Genomic DNA, 22,900 nt, shown 5'->3' on the forward strand with positions numbered 1-22,900 from the left:
GGGGGGGTGCAGAAGCAGAATTTAAGACAGACAAACTGAAAGACACTAGCACACATGTTGAACTCTTCATCAAGGGACAGGAGAGACATGGACAACAGAGCAGACAGACATTTATCTGTCTCGCAGCAGGAGAGGAAACAGCTCCTTTAGCAGCCGCATGTTAGACTGGAAAAGAAGAAGCTATTAGAAGTCGAATTATTACACAGAGATTTTGTTTTCGCTGGAGTCAGCAGGCTTTTGTGGTCATAATCTTTGCCTACAGGAGGGATTGCGGACGAGACAGAGAGAAACAGAAACAGAGAGAAAGACCCAAAAAGAAAATGAAACATCTCTCATTCTCAAAAAGCAGAAGTTTCAATTCAGGAAAGGCCTTGAATATGACTCCTCGATTCAGACTGCAAGCGTGTGTTCTAAGAACGTGAGCGAAAGCGTAAATATCTGCGGGTGTGTCTGCGTGTGTTTGTGTGAACCCTCCCAGTGTGTGTGTGTGATAAGACTGTAATTACAGCTGGGCTGAGCTGAGGGCTGGGCAGAAGGATGGGGAAGAGGAAACAGAGCTCTGTGAGGGAGGAAGCGTCTTGGTAAGGAGATAAGCTCTACCAGCGCTGGGCTCATTGTCAATGTGTGTGTGTGTGTGTGTGTGTGTGTGTGTGTGTGTGTGTGTGTGTCTGTGTGTTGCCAGCCCCAACACTTGCTCTGATGATAATCCCGGCAGCCCAAGGAATCCATACTCACACTTATATCAGCCAAGCAATTACACTGGGCTCGGCCCGCTTACATATCCAAAGACTCACACATATGAGTGAGTGTGCGCACACACATCCACATTGACAGATGTGCAGAAATACAGGCACTTTGAACACTACACAAAGAGATCAAGTGTGAACCAAAATGGGGATAAGATGGGCTAATGTAAATATAAAAGCCAGAATGGGTTGAAATTACGGAAATTTATACTTTAGAGAAAAGGAAACAAAAGCGTAAGGGAAGATATGTGGAACAAAGAAGGCTGGAAAAATTAAAGACAGGGATGGTTTAAAGAAAAAGAAGTAGGATTGAAGCAAAAATGTAAAAGACACAAAAATACAGACAGAGAATGGAAGGAACATTACATAGTAATCTATATTTAAATCTTTCAAACAGCTCCTTTAAATGCTTGCTGGCTGTGCCCTGATAAGTGGCTTTGTGCAGCAGAAATCTCCTGAGTAGTGTTATCATCAAATTGTTCCAATAGTGGCTGATCTCCCTTACAATATGTGAATATCTGAGTGCAGAGATTCAGTTCTTGTCAGTGCAACTCCATGCATTCCTAAAGGGGATTACCAAAACCATTTTATTTCCATTTATAAGAGAATGGGAACGGCTAACTATGCCAACATCGGAATGAACTTCATTCAGCATAATAGGAACATCCCTATGTTAAATTCCCATAGAGGTAGGCAGATTTTTATTTTTAAAGGCCAGTTATTTCATGGATCCAGGATACAATGTATCGTGATAAAGTTCCCTTGACCTTTGGAATTAAAATAACCCAACATCATCATATACCCTTCACCATACCTAGAGATTAGCATGGTTTTATTTCAGTTAGCCTAATAGCTGGTTTGATTTGCATTGAGAGATGATTTTATGAAAAGTTCCCCATCCCTATCTCTTGTAGTTTAAGGAAGAACATTAATTTATTTACAATACTTTTATTCACAAAGAAAAGTAGTGTCCTTAAAGATTGGATTTTTCCTAATTTTTTTAATTAAGGCATTAAGATAAATTTCCAAAAGATTATTTTTGTTTTATTACTCTTATTAGTCAACTTTAGCATGGGTTCATAAACTTATGAGTACCACTGTATTTACTTATGCTGCATGTGACAAAATAAAACACTCTGGATGCTTAGAGGTCGGTCGTAGTTGCACCAGACATTAAAATTAAGCATTCTGCAGCAAGCAGCAAGTGTGACAGTCTATATTTGTTCTCTCAGTTTTTTTTAAACCACAGCAACAAAATAAGTTGCCTGTCAAACATATACTGTAGGCGTGCATTTTACACATGCAACAGACGACATGACAAATGAGGTTTGTCAACAAGCCCTATTTGCATATCCGTAGTTCTCCACAGCTATAACTAAATGTTACCAGGGTAGGATCAGAGGGACAGGAGGGGAGGCCTTCTCTGGCATCCTCTGCAATAACATCCTGACATGGGCACAGAATGGACACAAGATTGTATAGAGAGAAAGGTTGAGTTCATTACCACTCAATTTATGGAATAACCTTTCACTGCTTCACCCTGGGCTCACAAACTGCGAAATATCACCAGCATCAAGAGCTGGACAATGGTTGGGTACAGAGGCAAACAGGGTGATATTAAAATCATCAGAAGGTGAAATGTAAAAGTAAAACACATGACATCACATTGAGGAAAGGGAGACAAGGGTAAGGAGGAAAGAGGTGCTTGCTCCAGGTCGATACAATGGACCTGATAGCATTATAATATTATTGCAATAATAGCAATATATCCTAAGCCTAAGTCTTGCTTTGTACGTTTAATTATAGTTATATAAAGAATAATAAAAATGGAACAAGAGCTCCCTAAACAAGTACTGTTAAGAAACTATGAGCAACTGTTAAAAAGGAAATAACAGGAGACAAGAGAGCCATGAGAGCACGACTAATAATTTAAACTTTCAACCACAGAAACAATTTTACTGCATATTATAAATACTACTACAATTAGTACATCTGCAGATGTAATTATCTGGTGTGAGATAAGAGGCACACGTCAGATGGATCTAGCACTACTTATTTACTTACAAGTCCTCCATTGGTGTTGTCCTTAGGTTTAATGGAGGGGCACGAGGATGAGGGGTAATGGTGGGAGTAAGGCCGTGGCTGTTGATACACATGATGGGGGAAATAAGGCTATGAGGGGAAAGGAAGGAATGTGGAGAAGAGGATGGGGAGAGGAGAGGAGGTTAAAATAAAAATGAAAATCATATGAGGAAACAAAAATGCTTCAGGGAAAAGGCATTAATGCTAACTTGCTCATTCTTTCTCAGTATAATGAGGTTTGGGTTATTTAAAAACATGGTCATAGGGTACATTCAAATACCTGTTTACTGCACAATTTATTCAGGTATAACTTCCAAGTGGGTCAATGCAATGCAACATAATGATAATGTTAAGAAGTCTAAGCAGCTAAACTCAGAAAGGGCCTTTTGAAAACAGTGTGGTTGTTTGTGGTTGTGGGGATCAGTGGGTGTCACTCAGGTGGCAGGAACTGTTCTTTCTGTCGATGTTAGATAGTGGTCAGCGATTCCAATTTTATTTACTTTGTTTATTTTTATATTATCATGATCATTTTCTCACTTGGGCTCTTCCTACATTAATATGGACACTTGATGGTTTTTAAAAAGTAGAAAGAAGACGGATTATCTCAACATACAGTGGTTCATTCATTCACAAAGAAAAGTGGTGTCCTTAAAAATCGGATCATTCCTTCTTTTTTTTTAATTAAGGCATTAAGATTAATTTCCAAAAGTTGATTTTTTTTTATTCCTCTTTTTAGTAAACTTTAGCATGGGTTCCTAAATTTATGAGCACCACTGTACTTAATTATGCTGCATGTGACAAAATAAAAGTAAATCCCTTTCCTGTCTCACCCGGTTGTAGAAGGGGTGCTGAGGGCCAGTCATCCCACTGAAGTAGGCACTGTGAGGCTGAGGAGGCAGGGATCCGGCGAAGGAGCCCGCCGGGGAGCAGGCGGCCGAGTGCTGGCCATAACCGGACTGGGGACGTGGCACAGCTTCTTGCAGGGGCAGCGTGGGATAGGTCACTCCTCCCAAGTGCATCTGCTCCCTGGCCGCCCGCACATCTAAGAGAGGACAGAACCGGGTTGGGGGAGAGACAAGAGAAGGAGAGTGTTTATCTCCGATGCCGATGATCACATCTTGGCTATAACTATAAAGACCCTTCAGATCCACCCACGCATCAATTATTTAGCTTTATTTCATGATCTTCAAGAGAGCTTTGACAGTTGTGAATCCACAGTGAAAAAAAACAAACATTTCAAACAATTGACATACACGGCAGCAACTGTTTATCAAAGCACTGTAGAGAATATAACAAGAAGGTTGATCCTGAACATGTTCGCCTTATTCAAAACAGAAGACAATCAAACAACTAAACGCTGGAGAGAAAACAAGCGCTGATGTTACGATTACAACGATCTTCAACTGTGAATTTCATTCTCACTTGATTTATATTACTTTGTTTGTTCACAAATCAGCAGGCGGGCTGATATTCTGTCTTTTCCTAATGATATGCCAGCCACGTGATGGTTCTGGCACATGGAGGCCCGTGCTGTCCCTGACAAATCAATTCACCCATGGAAACAAACAAAGCAGACCATGTGAACTCATAGACACTATTGTCTAAGTACTTTGCCACAATTGTTCTCGCATAAATCTATTTGACTTTGAGAGGAGTGAAGTAAGCGCAGAGGAAGGAGCTTTGGTAAAACCTCCCAAATTAAAGTTAAATAAGCCTGGAGACAGAACACAGTGGCTCTGTGTGGCTGGCAAGAAAGTAAGAACCAGAAACAGAAGCAGGCACCAGAATGTCTCCTGGTTATACAAGTGGCTGCTGAATGACACGCTGAGTGAGACCCAATCCAGCCTGAGAACACAATGGGGGCCTTATGATGTGAGTCAGGCTAATGGGCGGGTATCACTGAGAGCACTGCCCACTGGCTGGCCACAGGACACCGGGCACCAAGTACCAACTAGCCACTGAGGGAGTGGAGAGAGCGGGATAACTGGGTAACAGCATTGGTCACCTTCTGCTCCCTGGAGAGAGAGAGAGACACACACACACACACACAAACACACACACACACTTTTGAGACAGGAGCACTAGACTTACAGAGCACTGGACTTACAGACTGGACGTCTGGTTGAAGAACTTGGTCAGCTATGCACCCATGACTCAACTGTAGCTCAATGGAACAGACTTTGTGTGTGTGTTTTCTGTGGTCTCATAACACTATGATGCAGCAGCTTCACACTAGGCGTCATTGACACTCCTGTATTAGGCTGTATGGACGCTGACGTACGGTATCAAAAGGACCACTCTGGCTTAGAGTTTAATACTGATGCACTATTACGTCACTTTAACTGCAAACTGTGATATTTGGTACAGCATTGGAGGCCGATTGGTGACAGCGAGTGAAAATATTGTCCTGAACCCACAGTGCTGTAGTGGAAACCTGCTCGACATTTGCTTGTTTGGAAATGAGAAGCGAGCTGTGGGTTTCTGAGCGCCCCTGCAGTGGACGATTTTAGAGCAGACCCTGCTGCAATGCTATGAGTAATGTAACTGCCAAATGAGCTGGCGCTGAATTCAACACATCACATAGGAGACAGTTCTTTATTTCTCCATGCTATTGTATACTCGACCCTTTTATGTACTTTAGACAAAACTGTACAATTAACCCTGTTCTCTCTAGCACACAAAAACAAACACCAACAGTATATGCGGACACTCCTCATCATGATAGCAAATTAAAAGCGTGAGAACAATGTCATCTTTAGCTAACCCAAAAAAACTTAGACAAAAGAATTAGTTCTTCACTTAAATGTTTTTTTGATTAAACAAAATAAATACTGGTTACTATCTATCTATCTATCTATCTATATTCCCACCATTCAAGATAGTTAATTAGTGGGGTCCTAACTAAAAATAACTATCAGATTTTACACATAAGAAAACTTCAGTTTTTTTTAGAAGAAGAATGGCATGCCTCAGTTTTGAATTAGAGCTGTTTTTGTTAATGTACCCCTGTTGATTTACATGGAAAGAGGGTATGTTAAAGATTTCATGCTTAACAATTCTATACTTATTGGATTTAGTAAAAGTGGATCTGTAAGGATAAATGAACAATTAAGCTAAATGTAAATAAAAATGGCTATGACTTCCGTACTGAAAATAGGTCACTCTTAAATCAAACTTATTGTTGTTACGGAGATGGTTTAGTTGTTTTTTGTTGTCACATGATAGCAACAAAATCATCCATGACAATTCAGCCACATCCATTCGTTAAGGAAGGCCATGAGATGTGGTTGAAGGCTTTGTGAAAAACAATAGAGTTGTCACTTGTATTAAGGTTTTTTTTGTCAAATTGCTGTCTAAGGTCGGAATAAACCATGCAAAATATACTGTGGTCTTTGCAGTCACCAGATCTCAATCAAATAAAAACATTTTATGTATTATTCGGCACAGTCCAACACCACCATCAAAGAACCATATGAGGGAATATCTTTTGGAAGAATGTTAATCCCTGTAGCGGAGCCCTGGATACTTGTGAAATCTATCAAGGTGCACTGAAGCTGCTCTGGCGGCCCAAACCTTAGTAAGACATGTTATGCTGTTTTTGTCCTTCATGTTTTCACCCATCTGTACAAACACTGAGTATGTATGAACCTGCTATGATCTCTCTGAGTTTTGGGTCCAGGTTGACTGTGCAGGGCAGGAACATATCCACATCTCTGGCAGCGAGAACCGGGGTCCTGGAGGACAGGAAGACCTCAAAGCTGCGGATGTCTCCATCGATCTCCAGCAACGGTTCCACATCCTTAGTTGTGGGGATGTTTTTGGAGATTCTTAAAAGGAATAAGAAAAATAAAAGTTTTTTTAGCATGAGTTTATGTAATGATGTTTTTTTTTTTTTTTTTAGATCCGCTCATCGTAATAATAATTTAATTTTTAAATTTAACTCTTTTCTGTGGAAAACCAAATGCTTATATAAACTAATATAATCTGTCTTTTTGACATTTTACACAATGATGTCAACATTTCAGTTTACACTTAATTCTGACTGCAAGCTCACATTCACATCACATTCTGACGAAAAAAAGAGGAAACAGCAAGCAGTACTGTTAAGATGGCAGAGATATGCAACGGTCATCATCATCATGAGAGCAGAGAGATAACTGGATTTAGAGAAGGCAAGATAGTGAAAGGGGGGATGTTTGAGGACAGATAGAGTGAGGGATGTTATCTTTTCTCAGCAGAGGAGGAAACCTGAGAAGATGACAATCAGGGTAATTTAGCAAGCAGCAGACGGAAGCACATCATGATGCACTGCTACAGTTAACGTGTTTGTTATCACAGACTCTAAGTAAACACCATGTTTGGAGATTGTTCTGCAGAAAAAAAACATTGTATTATATCAAGAATGTCAGATTAAAACAATTTATAGACATAGTTTAGTTTAAACTGATTATAGAACTGCACAAACTCTGGCACCATACAATGCAAACTTAAGCTTAAACCAGTAGTTTAGAAGTGGCAACATCATCTCTGAAAAGATGAATGCTGAACATGAATACTGTTCTGTTACTGTTGAGGTGAGAAATCCAATTTCAGCTGCACAAGCATAAAAAAATATATCAATTTAATCAAGGACAGTCTAACATGTGGCAGAGGATACAAGAAAAGCAAACACCAACAACCTAGAGCAATCATTACATCTTGTTAATCCCATCATTCAGACACGAAAATATGAAACTTGGAGTGATTTATGACACTGGCCATTCATCACCATAATGTGCCGCTCTTATCAGATGAATATGGAGACTTCAGCAGAGAGCAGACATTTTTTCATCTTTGCTTCCGATTCTCATTTGAACCCTTCTATCTTTTTCTCAGTGGATACTTTTCTCTCCCTGCATCGTACTTAACCTTCCCTCCTTCTAGTTTAACCCAAACTCCCCCTCCTCCCCCATACATACAACCAGTCTGTGTACTGGTATGCTCTGCTAAACATGGCCAGATGAGTTGGGTTTTTCCCCGGGTCTGATCTGTTTTTGAGAGTGAGCACAGGCTGGCCTTTCTGTGACATGATTGGATGATTAGTACCATCACTGCAGCACGCTAGCTAAGTCAGTGTGAGGTCAGCATCTGGCGAGGGTTCAACACAGCACACTGTTAGCTAATAATCCAAACAATCAGATAAACTAATCCAGTTAACAAACTGGCCGAAATGTTTCCTGTCTGCCCAATCCAGTGAGGCTCTCATACCTCGGTGATTGTGGACAAAACAAGACTGCGGAACCACGCTGAACTCAGTTATGAGTTACATCATTTCCATTTTAGGCTTTTAGCAGATACTCCTATCCAGACTGCATACAGTGAGTAAAAAGGTAGGGGTCCAGTCCTTCGGTCAAGGACATTTTGACAGGACAGATGGCTGGTTATGGACAGATCTGCTGTTGCAGGGCTCGAACCTATGACCTTGTGGTTACAGGATGTCTCTAAACAAATGCACAAGTCTGGCAAGAAATACAGGGATGGTGGTGTTCTAGATAGGTGAATGTGTACTATAGATGTTCCTTCGCCCATGTTCGCCCCCCCAATTGACCTATACATTTTGAGTGGTGACAAACACATCCTAAATTATTGACACTAAATCTATATTTTTGCATCTGTGCTTCATTCATACACATCTGCCCAACCCTGTTCTATCCTCCTGCAGAGATTCACTTCTCAGCAGACCAGCCCAGGTGGTCACCCAAACCCCACTGTCCCCACCCAACTGCCAGTACAGACACACATGAACTGAAAAAAGAGAGAATAGGCTGTGAGCGGGGAAGACACAGAGGCCCAGCTGGACTCTAGTGGACAAAGCCCTCTCAGTCTTTCTTCCATTCGAACCTTTAACAAGACCCGAGAGGTCAAGGAAGCTTCATGTTGGCACAAAATGAACCCCTGCTCATGTGACCTCTGCTGGGTGATGAGTGGGACTCTGAAGGCACAGATGTTACCTGCACACACACACACACACACACACACACACACACACACACACACACACACACACACACAAAACAACTGCATGATGTCCACCACATCCACCTGGGCAGTGGGGAAATACAAAGGCACAGGTGAAGGGTGGATGAATGAGTGAGGGGAAGTGTGTGAGTGTGTGTGTGTGTGTGCGTGTGTGTGTATGCGCATGTGCAAACACATGTACAGTACAGTATGTGTGGGTGTTTGGTTCCTTTTCCCATGAACTGTATTAACCCGTATACAGACTAAGAGAAGCCTGTCCTATTCCCCATTTCCAGCTGGCTTACTGCTGTTTATTTGTGGGTTTGCAGACACATACCAAAAGGAGCCAGTGAGACTGAGACACACACACACACACCACACACCACACACACACACACACACACACACACACACACACACACACACACACACACACACACACACCACACACACACACACACACACACCACACACACACACACACACACACACACACACACACACACACACCACACACACACACCCACACACCACTTCTTTTTATAGGACCATCTAACTCAATGGTGTTCCAAACTGAGTATGGACAATAATATTGAAAATCGACTTACAGTGGTGCTCAAAGTTTACATACACATGCTTAAGTTACTAAAAGAGGAATAAAAAAATCATGTTTGGAAATTTATTTTAATACCTAAATTAAAAAATGAGGTAAAATCCACCTTTAGGACACCAATTTTCTTTGTGAATGAATACGTATTGTAAATAAATAAATTTCTTATTTAAAATACAGGGGCATAAGTATACATACCCCTATGTTAAATTCCCATAGAGGCAGGCAGATTTTTATTATTAAAAATCTTTCTAGGGATACTTTCTATAAAATCATCTCTCAATGCAAATCAACCAGGTATTAGTCTAACTGAAATAAAACCATGCCTATCTCTAAGCATGGTGAAGAGTATGTGATGTGTGGGGCTATTTTAATTCTAAAGGCCAAGGGAACTTTATCAGGATGCATATACCTGAATCCAGGAAATAACTGGCCTTTAATAATAAAAATCTGCCTGCCTCTATGGGAATTTAACATAGGGGTATGTATACTTATGACCCTGTATTTTAAATAAGAACATTTATTTATTTACAATACGTTATTCATTCACAAAGAAAATTGGTGTCCTTAAAGGTTGGATTTTACCTCATTTTTTATTTAGGTATTAAAATAAATTTCCAAAACATGATTTTTTATTCCTCTTTTAGTCAACTTAAGCATGTGTATGTAACTTTTGACACCACTGTAGCTAGTTGTGGTGATTTTGGCTACTTCAGATTCTTTATTTCAAACATTTATTTTAATCTAAATAGTTCAAGGACTCATCCATCTTGCTTTATTATCAGTGCCTTTGGAAAACAGAGACATGTCCTAAATATATAAATTGCCAAACAACAATGGCATCCAAGAAGTGAGCTACAATCGCATATGTGTTGCAAACCTGCGTGTTTGCTCTGGCCTGCTTTGTGCAACATGCAGTAGCACAAACAGCTACATCTTCAAAATGCTGAACTGTATGGTGTTACAGAAAAACAGTACCAAATGAATGATAACAGCAGTTTGTCAATGTGGTTTAACCACTTCAAATGACATCCTTTGCCCTTAGCATTAAGCAATTGACACAAATCACTTAAGACTTAGTCATCCTCACAGTGAACAGACGATACAGACAAAATGAACAAAGCCGTTCTTATCAGCAATCAGTTGCCAAATGACAAGATGGATGCTCGTGTTGGAGCGCCAAGGAAGCCGGCGTGCTACTTTCATCAGAACAGGGATGAGTGTGATAAAAGGCTGTCGGGCAGTCCGGCAGTCGTTCCTGCACAATGGGTCCATTGACAGGACCCAGCTTATAGCTGCAGCAGTGCAGGCGCTTAGGCCCAACCACTTTCTGTGTGGCATGGCCACTGGGAGCTTTCTGAGCTTATCCAAATGCTAATAGGTCCCAAAGCTGACTGGAGCATAGCCTTTCTTCTCCTCTCAACCTCCCACACGCTGCAGCTGACAGGAATGAGCAGAATTCATCTTTCTATCCCTTCCATCCGCTATTTGGGCGCTGAATGTATGAATGTGCCACTTGACTTTGCTTTACAGCTGCCCTCTGTGCTTATGGGCGGCATGTGCACACACGCCACAAAGAGGTGGTCTTGCTGCCAAACATTTCCATAAAGCGGCCCAAAGACAGAGAGAGATGCCTGCAGAACAGACAAACGCCTGTGCACATTGTGTTTGAGAAGCTCAAGGGTTCCGATGTCAGACACTGTGTGACCAGTACAACAGTGTGAGGGTGAAGAAGTTAACCAGGCCTGGGTCTGGCACATTCTTCTCCTGGTCAGAATCGCTGGCACAGTGTCCGCCAAGTGTGTGGATGAACCCAGCAGGGCCCTCTCTAGGAAAACAGTGGACAGGAGGATACCCCAGCAAGCTGGCGTGTGGACTTGCAGCATCAATGCTGAGAGAGGTTATTGTTACAGTGGAAGCTGCCAAAGCCTCCACCACCCCAAAGGCAGAGGGGGAGAGCAAAATATGGTTTCACTTTAGATGACGCCATGTTCTTTGTCTCCTTAAAATCCAGAAGTATTTCTTTGATTTGAATCAAATGCTGTTACTGTAATGAAAGTAATGTGGACACCCTCTGTCTCTGCTTGCCTCTCTGTTTCTAACATTCTCCCTTTCTTGCTTCCTTGTCTTGGCAGTGCCAACACACAACTTGTGGCAGCGTCTGCTTTGCATATACATTCGTGGCAAAGTTTAGTCCAATAATTGAAATTCTCTTGTACTTAACTGGACCTGTGCATCCCAAAGCAAACCACAGAGACAAGCAGGCTAATGGGAAACACACCAGGCTGATAAAAACCAAACTGCTTAGGAGCAAGTAAACCTTCTTTTCAGATGGGCTCAAGACTCATATCTTCCCTGAAATGCTGATTAAACTCATGTGTAGCACTCAAATGAAGTCTCCTTGTTCCAGACCCCAAAAACCTTAACTGAACTCTCCACTCTGGGTAACTAAGGCCTCATTCTTGACAAATAGCAAAACACTAAACCTCAGGTTGCTGATAGAGGAGTTTGGTGCATCTTAAGGCCATGGTATAGTTCATTCATTGTGACACTAATTGCACCACAAACTTTATATCAGAGCATTTGTTTGTTTGATAGCTGAAATGGTCAGTTAATAGGCAGTATGATACAGACTTAAGTGGGGTGGACGGCAAAAGTAAAGACAAATGTGCTCTTCTGCAGCAGACAGAATCAGAATACATCTGGAATAGGTCTGCAGATAAAATCCATATAGTGAGTGATGAATGTGACAAATAATGCTTGGGATATTCAGGTTAAATTAGTACTCCTTTGATTAACTTCACAGATTGGGATGTGTGCATCAGAAAGACGATGAGAAATGGATAAAACAATGTCAATGAGCGCATGTGAGAGAAAGAGAAAGAGCTAGATAGAGAGAGTATGTTGTATAGTAAAACCCATTGTTACAAAAAGCTTCTCTACTGCGATTTGTGTCTGAGTTTGCTGCAGCGAGGAAAAGCCTTGCCTGATTATTTAGAACTTTCTGAAGCACATTGTTCGAGAGACCTCAGCAGACAAATCTGATAGATAAATCCTTCCAACCACTGTATAGCTATACAGTGGTTGGAAGCAGGATCATATGCCAAAGCTGCTTTGAAAGCTAAGATGGGAAAGCAAAGATTGGGAAGAAAAGGACAATTGTGATCCCTCTGACTATAGCTGGATAGGCTCAATCTTTAAATGGCCCTCTACATGCATGCTTGCTTGCCTAGTTGTTCTTTGCTATTTCAAACACACACACACACACACACACACACACACACACACACACACACACACAACACACACACACACAAAACACACACACCCACACACAACACACACACACACACACCCCCACACACACACACACACACACACACACACACACACACACCACACACACACCACACACACCCTAAAGGGCCTAACCCAATGACTTTTGAAGGGCCAAGATGTGAACGTCAGTTAAGGGCCAAATTATGTGGTGTGGTGGTGTGTTGTGTGGTGTGTGGGGTGTGTGTGTGTGTGTGGTACATGTACGTGTGTACATTTACGTGTGTGTGTGTGTGTGTGTGTATGTGTGTACATGTACGTGTGCACATGTACGTATGTGTGTGTGTGTGTGCGCGCGTGTAACAATCAAGTGTGCCCGTGGCTCCTGCGGCGGCTGAGTGGCAAATCTCGTTGTCCACTTAAAGGTCAGCGCTGACCCTCTTGCAACCCTGCGCTGCTATTATAATCAGCCCCCCACCTTCAACAGCTCCGGCACAAAGAGACAGCAGAGCGGGGGAAATATCACCGATAATGCTCGACACCACAGAAATACCAGAATATCAGGCAGTTGTCTGCTTCTTAGCCCTTCTTTCCATCCTTCTCAATGTCACATTTAAATCTTAATTCAACCTTCAACCATTCAACCAGTGGTCACTGATGGATGTCTCTATGACTAAAGAGCAGAGGCCAGACAGAGGTGTAGTGGAGGCTTTTATTGCATTTGAAATGATTCTTTATGCTTTGCACAAAAAAGGGAACAGAGCAGTTCTCTTGTTTCAGACCAATTAGACTAATCCTTCAACCTCGGCTTACAGGCCGAAATGAAAAGGGCTTTGAGGATTTTCTAACAAAGAATGCTGCATGACGTTCTTACCGCTCACGTGGTAGCTCTACACACACATACACACACAATCAAAAAACCACCTTGCGCGATGCATGCACACACACACACACACACACACACACACACACACACACACACACACACACCACACACCCAACACACACACACACACACACACACACACACACACACACACACACACACATCTCCTCCTGTGTCACCTGTACACAATGCATTGGCTGTTTTTGTTTGTTTTTTCTACATTTCGAGCGGCTCAGCGGGGGTTGAGTGGTGGTGGAGCTAGCTGTGGCTGATTCATGTCTGAGTCACTACTGCCAAACACCTGAGGGATGGAGGAACAACAATGCTAGTTGGGCCGACACAAATATACACTCACATGGAATCAGCAGAGGACCAGTTTTGTGGAACCCAGGGGACATGTGCATGAATCTTTGTGTGTCCACCACCTGAACCATCTCACTTGAAGCAGCAGCAGCATCACCTGAGGCTTTGAATACACCTGAGACACAAACACACCAATGGCAAACTCGTTGCAGTAATCCTGCTAGTATCTGGTCTGATCCTTTAGAGTATTCACACACTCTAATTCTTTTACCTCATTTTACCTCCTGAGACTGGACTCGCTTCTTTTTTTTTCTTAATGCCCTTTTGTATTGAATACCAACCCTCTCCATTATCCATCTTTATCTCACACCTACCATACTTTCTTTTTTTGTCTCTGTCTTTATCTGTCTCTTGTCAGTCAGGGGTCTGTCTGCACACTGGTGTGTGGAATCAATGCCGGTGTCCTATCAGTATTGGAGCCAGAACTCTATTTAGACATACGTGATTTCACACCAGCCTTTACAAATTCACACACGTTTTTATTGCAGTCCAAGGACCAATGGCATTACCAGTTTTACTCTATCTTTTTATGGAAAAACCTCCTGGAGGAATTTAGCACAGGCACAATGGGCTCCCTCAGAAGAAAAAATTGGGGATTTTGAGCAATTGGTGTGCATCTAGATGACAGAAATTGTCACAAATACGACGGGTATTCACATGAACAATAGGTTGCGTTGCAAAGAATAGAGACTTGTCATTTGAGGGCAGGAAGAGTTCAAAAGTATTCATCAAAAGAAAAGAATAGGATCTCGCCTTTTTTTGGCGGCCGGAGCTTATTAAAGAATTCCACATAAAGGGAATCTCCCGCATGAGCTTTGGAACAGCGCTTTTATCCAGGCACATAATTGCAACCAAATTACAATAATTGTGCCAATTAAAATAATCCTGACTGAAGAGTGTCATCTTAATGTTTCAGTACTTGGGATAAGAGTCTCTCTAATTAAGACTGAACTGCCTGGCTATGTATTCATTCAGAGTGCGATAAGTGAAAAAAAGTACAAAAAACGTTTGTCTGAGAGGGGAATTTTTTGGTTGATAAATGTAGGGTCAGAACAACAAAACAGAGTTGAAGAGAGGATGAAGTTAAGAGAGCAATAGTTGATTTTTAATAAGCTGTAACATCAATATTTGTAGATTTGTTTTACATACAAATACTTGCAAATACAATGACCAACAGCAATGAACAGCACTTCTAAACACTACAATGTTACTCAAACAACAATTTCTCTGCTGTGTTCTGCCTCCAGCACTGTGTGTGTGTGTGTGTGTGTGTGTGTGTGTGTGTGTGTGTGTGTGTGTGCGCATAGATGTGTTGAATGCAGCCTGCATCTCAGGGCCTGATTAATTACACTGATTCTCGGAGGAGTTGGGGGTGACATATGCTCTTGCACTGGAGTGAGAGGTGTTTGTGTGTGTATAAATGTGTGTTGTATGTGAACCACAAACACTAGCTTTATGCGTGATCTGAGGTGTTTGCATGCATATGTTCAACTGCAAAAGCTTGTAGTGGCAAATAGTTTGTATGTCTGCTTGTTTCAGTTACAGTGTGCATGCATTTTGCCACAATTTGTGCATGTGTGTATGTACAGTAAGTGTGTCTATATGCAATAGTTTGTGTGTATGTATGTGTGGGTGTGTGTAATGAACAGGGGATTCAGGTACAGAGCCAGAAACACACTCCTGAGTGCGGCGGGGGCATCCTGGCACAGACAGGGCACCAGATGTCAGAGCAGTGCAGGAACCTGCTCAGTGGACCAGTGAAACTTTTTTTTCTATTGCTGAAAATGGGATCTGGGCATCCAGGAATAAACTCTCTGAGGGGCCGACTGAACCCGCCCCCATACATCATTAGGTCCAAATATGTTAACCCCTCAACCGAAACACAAATCTTTTTCACTTTCAAACAAATCACTACTATCAAAAAGATTTACAACTAATAATTAGAGACACTGACTGACACTGCTGCCTACAAACTGCATGAACAGTCCTTTAAAAGCCCATGAAGGTGTTTCTGTAGATATTGGAGCTGATGATCATGTCCCCTGATCTTGGATTGTTGTACACTTCCATGCTAGTCTGTGTGATTGATTTTCAGAACTTTCTGTCCTACAGTATATCTTGCCTAACATGTCACTGGGGTGATGATGGCGCAGTGAATATGACACATGCCTTTGGTGTGGGAGATCCATACATACAACAACCAATGTGTCCCTGAGCAAGACACTTAACCCCCAGTTGCTCCAGAGGTGTGCAACCTCTGATATATAACAAATTGTAAGTTGCTTTGGATAAAAGCATCAGCTAAATAACATGTAAGGGCTGCAAATAATTCTATTCATTATCAATTAATCTGCCAATTCTTCTCAATTAGTAGATTATTCATCCTATAAAATGTTAGAAAACAGAAAATTGGGGTTGTTACTGAATTTGCAAAAACATCAACACACACAATGGCCCCCAGGCAGACTACCTGAAACTACTACTGTTCTTGCTCAGTCACTTGGAATCACTCTACATTAAGCCATTTAGTGGGAGCTTTTCTGTAATGTAATGTGTCTAAACAACATCAAGGAAATAGACATACAGAAGCCCATTAAGAGTCCTTGGAAATGGCAGGGCTGCTTTAAAGCAATAACCATGAAGCAGGAGAGAGCTAGGTTAGCAATAGTCGTTAAGTCTTTAATGGCAGCTAAACGAGGAACAACTGACTCCTAAGAAGAGACTTAGATACTGAGATGGAAGAAATGATACAGCTGGAAATGATAGTCACAAGGCTGCAGGCTCCAAACACAGAGTTAGACTGTTAATTTGACAGCGACAAATATGAGGGTCGGTCCAAAACAATATTTGTTTTGTTTTCTGTTCCGCTTCACTGTGTTGGGCAGACCGCAACGCTGGCTCACTGCTCAAGGTGTAATTTGTAGTTTTCCCTACAGAACTAGTGAGGCAAACATTTTATCTACACAATTCTGTGTGTGTAAGGTTATTAACCGATTACACATTCTCCATCAGATTAGGAAGGCTGTACCGGCCCACTCCCGCCACGGGAATTAGCGCTACGCATTTCTCTTCACGCCCTGTCCTACAATGACACTTCACAGCCCTTCATGGAACCTGTTATTGCCAGGCAAGTTGCTAAAAACAGCTCTTAGCTGTTTTAAAAGGTTGTGTTTGTGTGAGATATGAGGGAAGGTGGGCAAGTGTTTCTGTTTTTTCTCTCTTTTCCAGGAGTTCAGGTACATGCCACAGATCGTAGCTGTCACCTTCATCACTAAGAGGCACTCTATGTAACTCATGCTCTATTTTACCATGGTTTAGTAGTGTATGGGTTAATTTGTTTTCAAGTTAATAGGCTAGGTAGGGCATAGCGTCTAAACTGAGACCATCTCTTGATACTAAGCAAAAATTAAAAGGACGACAGGCAAACCTTAATTTTATTTTCACCTCTAAAAGGATGGAGATGGAAACTAAAAATATCTGTTTAGACCTACCTTAATTGTATGATTTAACTAGACTATGGTTTACAAAATATAATATTTCTAATGCTCTGTGTACTGTGGCCTACTGAGCAGTAGTAACCCTTAGTAAAGGAGAGGAAGAGCATGCTGCTTTGTGACTGAGATGCAGGGCGACAGTTGACCTATAAGGGGCTGACTCACCCCCACGTTCACTTCACCACTAATATATTCACTTAGTAATGCTCAGGGGATGTGCAGCTCTGCGGTGTAAAAATGGTTGAGCACAACAACTCCCATGTATTTATACCACATTGGTGTTGTAGTAACAGAATAAAACAAAAAAAGATGCTGACTATAAGTATAAGGACTTAACCTACAGGAAATGATTCACTGGTTAAATGTAAACTTCTAAATAAGAAGTGATATGTGTGTGCGTATTCATATGCAGTGCTAAAAAGGAAAGCGAAGAAAAGTAGCTATCCATTTCTCAAGCAGAGTTGGGAGAGGGGGCCTGAGGTTCTGAGGGGCCGGTCAAGTGCTCATCCATCGCTATGGGAAAAAGGCAGAATATCTCACCCAAAACAAAAAAAAAAAGGGACTAAAGAGACCAAGATCATAAAGAAGGGGAAGAAAGGAGCAGAGAGACATAAAAAGATACACAGACAGAGGCTTGAGTCTTATCAGTGGGACATTAGTGCAAGAGATAAGGCCTCTAGGCAAGGCGTTGTGTTTAGCCTGTTTCAGGCTTCCTGTCATCATCATTAAGGCCGCTTCTCCGACGGCCACTGCGGAACAGAGCAGCCATTTGGAAAGACACCCAGTGAGGAGGAAGATGAGGAAAGACAGGGCCGTTGGTCAAAAACAAGATGATGCCTATATTAAGTCTAAGGAGCAGTATAAGCACAATGCAATGCTGTGGTGAAGGCACTTGAAACCAGGCCTTTGGTGAGATGTAGAAACACGGCAGAATGTTATGGCTGTACTAGTGTATAATTATACCTTTGTTTCATTTTCCACAATAATTATGGCAAAAGTGAGGGAATTTCCTTTAGGATGTGCACTATACTCAAAAATGATAAAGATATACAACAGAGAAGTGTAGTGACATATTTTTCCACATAAATTAACAATAATAAAAGGCAGAGATAGTCATATCCAGCAAAATAATCAGTTACAGCCTTTTGACTAAGATGCATCATCTAATACCTCATACTCTGTCCGCCCCTCATGCTGTACACGCCCCATGAAACACTTCACTGCCATATAAAAAATGGAAGGTATTGCCTTTTGTCCTCTGAAAACCAAACATCAAAAACCTGGTCTAATGAGGCAGTGGTTTGCCTTGGAGATGGGGGGGGCAGGGTTGTCTGCTGAATCTAGCTGGCTGACTGGCTGACAGTAACTGCCTTTGACGCTTCCCTGCCGCAGGAGTCGTAGGCACTAGTGTATTGTGACAGAGTGCAACCTTTAAAGGCCATCGACTGATCCACCCAGCACCCAAAACCCAGTGACTCGGCCTGTGTTGGTCTCCTCCTCTTGTTGGCGGTGAGCACGCCTTAAAGCACCCGTGTCCACACACATACAAAGACATGGACAATCATACTGTATACACACACATAGACACAAAACATGTGCATTATGATCAATTACAAAATATGTCTGTCAGTTACCAATTAATGTGGCACTCAAAGCCATTGACAGTGACTGTGGCCTAATGTATCCCGCACAAAAAACTAAAATCCTCTACTGCCACCTGCTGGTCAAAGTTAATTATTTCAGTATTTCAAAGAGAAAATCAAGAAATGTGATTATTCATTGACTGCAGCTCTTAAATGTTGTTTTTGGCTTTTTGGTCTCCTCAGAAAGGTCAGGAGACAGGAGAAACTCTGCAGGGGTTTAGCTGTTTACCAACAACGCTAAAATCATCAGACATAATTTCCATTTTATCTTATGAAACAGGTCGCCTCAGTCTGCTAATGTCATGCCCCAAGTTAGAATGAAAGTGATGGAAAGACAACAAAGGAAGGTAAAAAGAATAAACCAAAGAAAGGTGGTGTATTGAAGAAGCCTGTACAACCTTGTGGATGTGTGTGTGTGTGGGTGTGTGTGTGTGTGTGTGTGTGTGTGTGTGTGTGTGTGTGTGTGTGTGTGTGTGTGGTGTGTGTGTGTGGTGTGTGTGTGTGTGAGTACCTCTCATAGATGGTTTTCAGAGCCATCTGGTCAGGCACTCCATCAGACTCTTCCAAAAAGAGGAGATCCACGATGTTCTGTACGGCCACTGTTCGTCAGGTTGATCCATGATGCCAGACGATCCCAGTTGAAGATGATCTGATTGGCCCGCAACGACGACCTGTAAACAAAGGCGCAGAGGATTAGTGGCCTTGGAAGTCACTGGTCTACTCTGCCTGAGAAAACCAACATCTCAGGATTGTGCATCCTCATGATCGTCTCTTTAATAATCTGCCCTAAACATCTCACAAACTAATCAACTATGGAGGGTTGTTGTATCATACTAGTGGGGGATGTGTTTCTATCATTTTTTAAATCTTAACCTGCTGTCATGTTATTATGCAAACAATACCAATTTTTAATTTAAATTCCCGCCTCTGCAACCACATGTTGACTCCTGTTGATCTAGAATTAAATCCCATTAGAGCTTTGTTTTGTGTGTTTTTTATCCTAATCCATCTCCAGTAACATTTCCCAATGGGAAAGTTAACCATTCAATAAGCTTAATTAGAAGTAAATCACTTTGATGCTGCTGTATAAACAAAATGCAATTTGTTAATATATTACAAGATAAAGGTGGTGCTAAAGCAGAATATGGTTTATTCTTTACCTGTGATAGAAACAATGTTGAGCAGCCGCCTCATGGTCTGTGGGCTAATGTCACTGAACCAGTCCTCGGTCACCAGCAGCTTGGTCAGGTCGAAGGACATCTGCCTGGTGATGGTCCTCTGCATCTGCCGACGCCGGTATGTGTCCTTAACCGAAAAGACAAGAAAAAAAAGAAAGACAACAACTAATTTCACATTTTACATGTTTGGAATAGTTATGTTTTCAGCTGTCTTAGCCAGATTAATAAGTCTTCAAAACGGTCTCATTTGTTGTTTTAAAGCAACGTTAATGAATCAGACATTTGAAAAGAATCAGAATGTCATTTTTTCAGAACTCTATGAATTAAATCTTGTGGCAAAAAAATTGGATATGGGCACTGTCTTACAGTCACAAAACCAATACAGCAAGAGGAGACATTTACAGCCAAATACCACACGGGAAGTCTTAAAAATAAGAACTCTGTAAAGACAAATTGAAAGCACAAGTAAAAAAAAATAAAACTGAATTAACATTACTCTTGAACCTTACAGAGTTTTCGACTACTTATGTGTCATCCTTTTACGCAGTGTATCATAAGACAGGAGCACAGGTGCATCAGGATCACCATGGGATCTCAGGACATGTCATTGTAAAACCTTCAACTTAAATAGTTTGAGGAATACATGTAGATGGGTGGATAGAGCCTCGTATTCTCACATTCTTGACTTTCTGTGCACAATATTCATATTTAACTGGATTAAAGGAAGGGTTGGTAATGTTGTAAAGCTAGCAAGACTTGAAAGTAGCATCTCCTCGGGGCTCCATCTAACCCCTCTCCCTGCTCTCGGGGCTCTAACCCACACACACACACGTGTACAAGCACTGCTGCGTCGCTGATTCAGAGCAGAGCAGAGAAAGGAACAAAATTTTACTTCATGTCTCTTTCACCAGTAAGAAAAAACCTAATATCATACAGAATGTTTAAAACAAACATCACTAATGTTAGCAAGGCTGCAACGATGCGCATTGAGCTCAGGCTCGTACACAGGAGAGGTAGACTATGAGCAGCGGGGAAGGAGGCCTTTCATTGGTTCTTTCCAAGCGGACCACAAGGCAGTGATTGGTGGGCGTTTTTACAGGATTACAGCAGCTATAGATGACAGATCTTTTCGCTCCTATTCAGAGGTTATACGTTATTTATTGCTTTTGGGGTGTAAAGACCATTTTAAACAATTTTAAAAAGTGTATATTGGAAATAGTTACCAAGCCTGCCTTAACATGCAACCCAATTATACATTTATGGGTTATTTTGCTCAAAATTCAATTATTTTAGCATGTCAGTGGTACAACTTTTGCAGCAGCATACAAGCAGTTACTGACTGTAGATATCATCCAGCAAAGGTTTGCAGCTTAACCCTATGAATGGGGCATGAGTGAAACCAATTAAAAGCAATTTTATCACTCTAACAATCAGCTTCATCCAACTTTCCTTCTATGTCATCTATCTTTTTTTAGGCAAAATGTATAATTCCCTGTGACTAAAAATCAAAATCAAAGAGCCACTGTCCAATGCTGAACAGTCATGACAAACAGGCAAGCTATTGACACAGATCTAGAAGAGAACATCTGTGATGATATCAAACAGCTGCCATGGTCATGAGCCAAGGCGATGCTTTTGGTTGACTTTGAAGTCGTAACACCAGTCTCATGACCTCTTTCTCAGAGAGATGAAACATATGGCCACCACTCAGTCAGAACTGAAAAGGTCCATCATGAAGACAGTCCTGTGTGACTTTCAAATATATATTGATTTTTACTGTAGCTTTACAGCTTTATTGGTTAATTTAGACAATTGTTTCTCTATTTGTTTATGTCTACTTGTTCTTCCTCTCCTTGCTAAAACCTAATATACAGTCTATGACTGATACACATTTCAATCATTCTATGAAACATGGTTATACTTTGAGAGGGAAGTTTGCTTTATTAAAAAAAAAATTTAAACTGATTTTAGAGTTCCAGGTAATAATTATTGTTCTGATAATGGGGATTCATTTAATTTGAATACATGGAAATAAGATGCTAGAGATTCTCCTAATGTCATCCACAACTTGAGAAGCCACATGAAAACAGAGAGCCACTAATTCATTTTTCCCTCTTGCCCTCCTTTTAATCTCCACTTGTAGAAAGAGGGCCCTCCTGCCAAGAGCTAGCTAGTGGCAGAGGGCAAATAAAAAGAGCATGCCGCCCCATAATAGAAGGGCCAACATCAATAATTGATGGTACTAGATAAACCCGAGGTACAAACAAATGTCAAACAAACAAACAAACAAGAGAGGGAGGCGGGAAGGAAGAAGGGGTAGTGGGAAGGTCCCACAGGGGGGAGGAAGGCATCAGCGACAGCAGCAGAGTCACTTAGCCTCCTGCCAGCAGACCTGGTGCCAGTGTTTTGTCACAGGGACCCACTGCTGCTAGGCCTTGTCATTAGGCTGTGGCAACGCAGCAGGAAGGATAAACAGTCATTACATCAATTACACCAGGAACCTTGGCCGCACACCGAGCACCTCTCTTTTTGTCTCTGTGTGTCTCCTTCTGTCCTCTGGCCTGCACATTGCCTGCCAACATCATGACTGTACAAAACGCCCCCCCCCCCCCCCCCCCCCCCCCC

General features: G+C 41.7%; 1 protein-coding gene across 1 annotated transcript in view; it reads right to left on the reverse strand.

The window, feature by feature from the left end:
* The window catches only part of LOC116669601 (kinase D-interacting substrate of 220 kDa B), a 45,700-nt gene that overhangs the window by 5,912 nt on the left and 16,888 nt on the right, over positions 1–22,900 (reverse strand). The window contains 8 exon segments of the mRNA XM_032499509.1: positions 2,133–2,192; positions 2,811–2,918; positions 3,659–3,870; positions 6,477–6,655; positions 19,609–19,672; positions 19,675–19,704; positions 19,707–19,763; positions 20,252–20,402. Of these exon segments, the coding sequence (XP_032355400.1) occupies positions 2,133–2,192; positions 2,811–2,918; positions 3,659–3,870; positions 6,477–6,655; positions 19,609–19,672; positions 19,675–19,704; positions 19,707–19,763; positions 20,252–20,402 (861 nt within the window).

Source organism: Etheostoma spectabile, chromosome 20, assembly GCF_008692095.1.
Source record: "Etheostoma spectabile isolate EspeVRDwgs_2016 chromosome 20, UIUC_Espe_1.0, whole genome shotgun sequence".
Taxonomy (NCBI): Eukaryota; Metazoa; Chordata; class Actinopteri; order Perciformes; family Percidae; genus Etheostoma; species Etheostoma spectabile.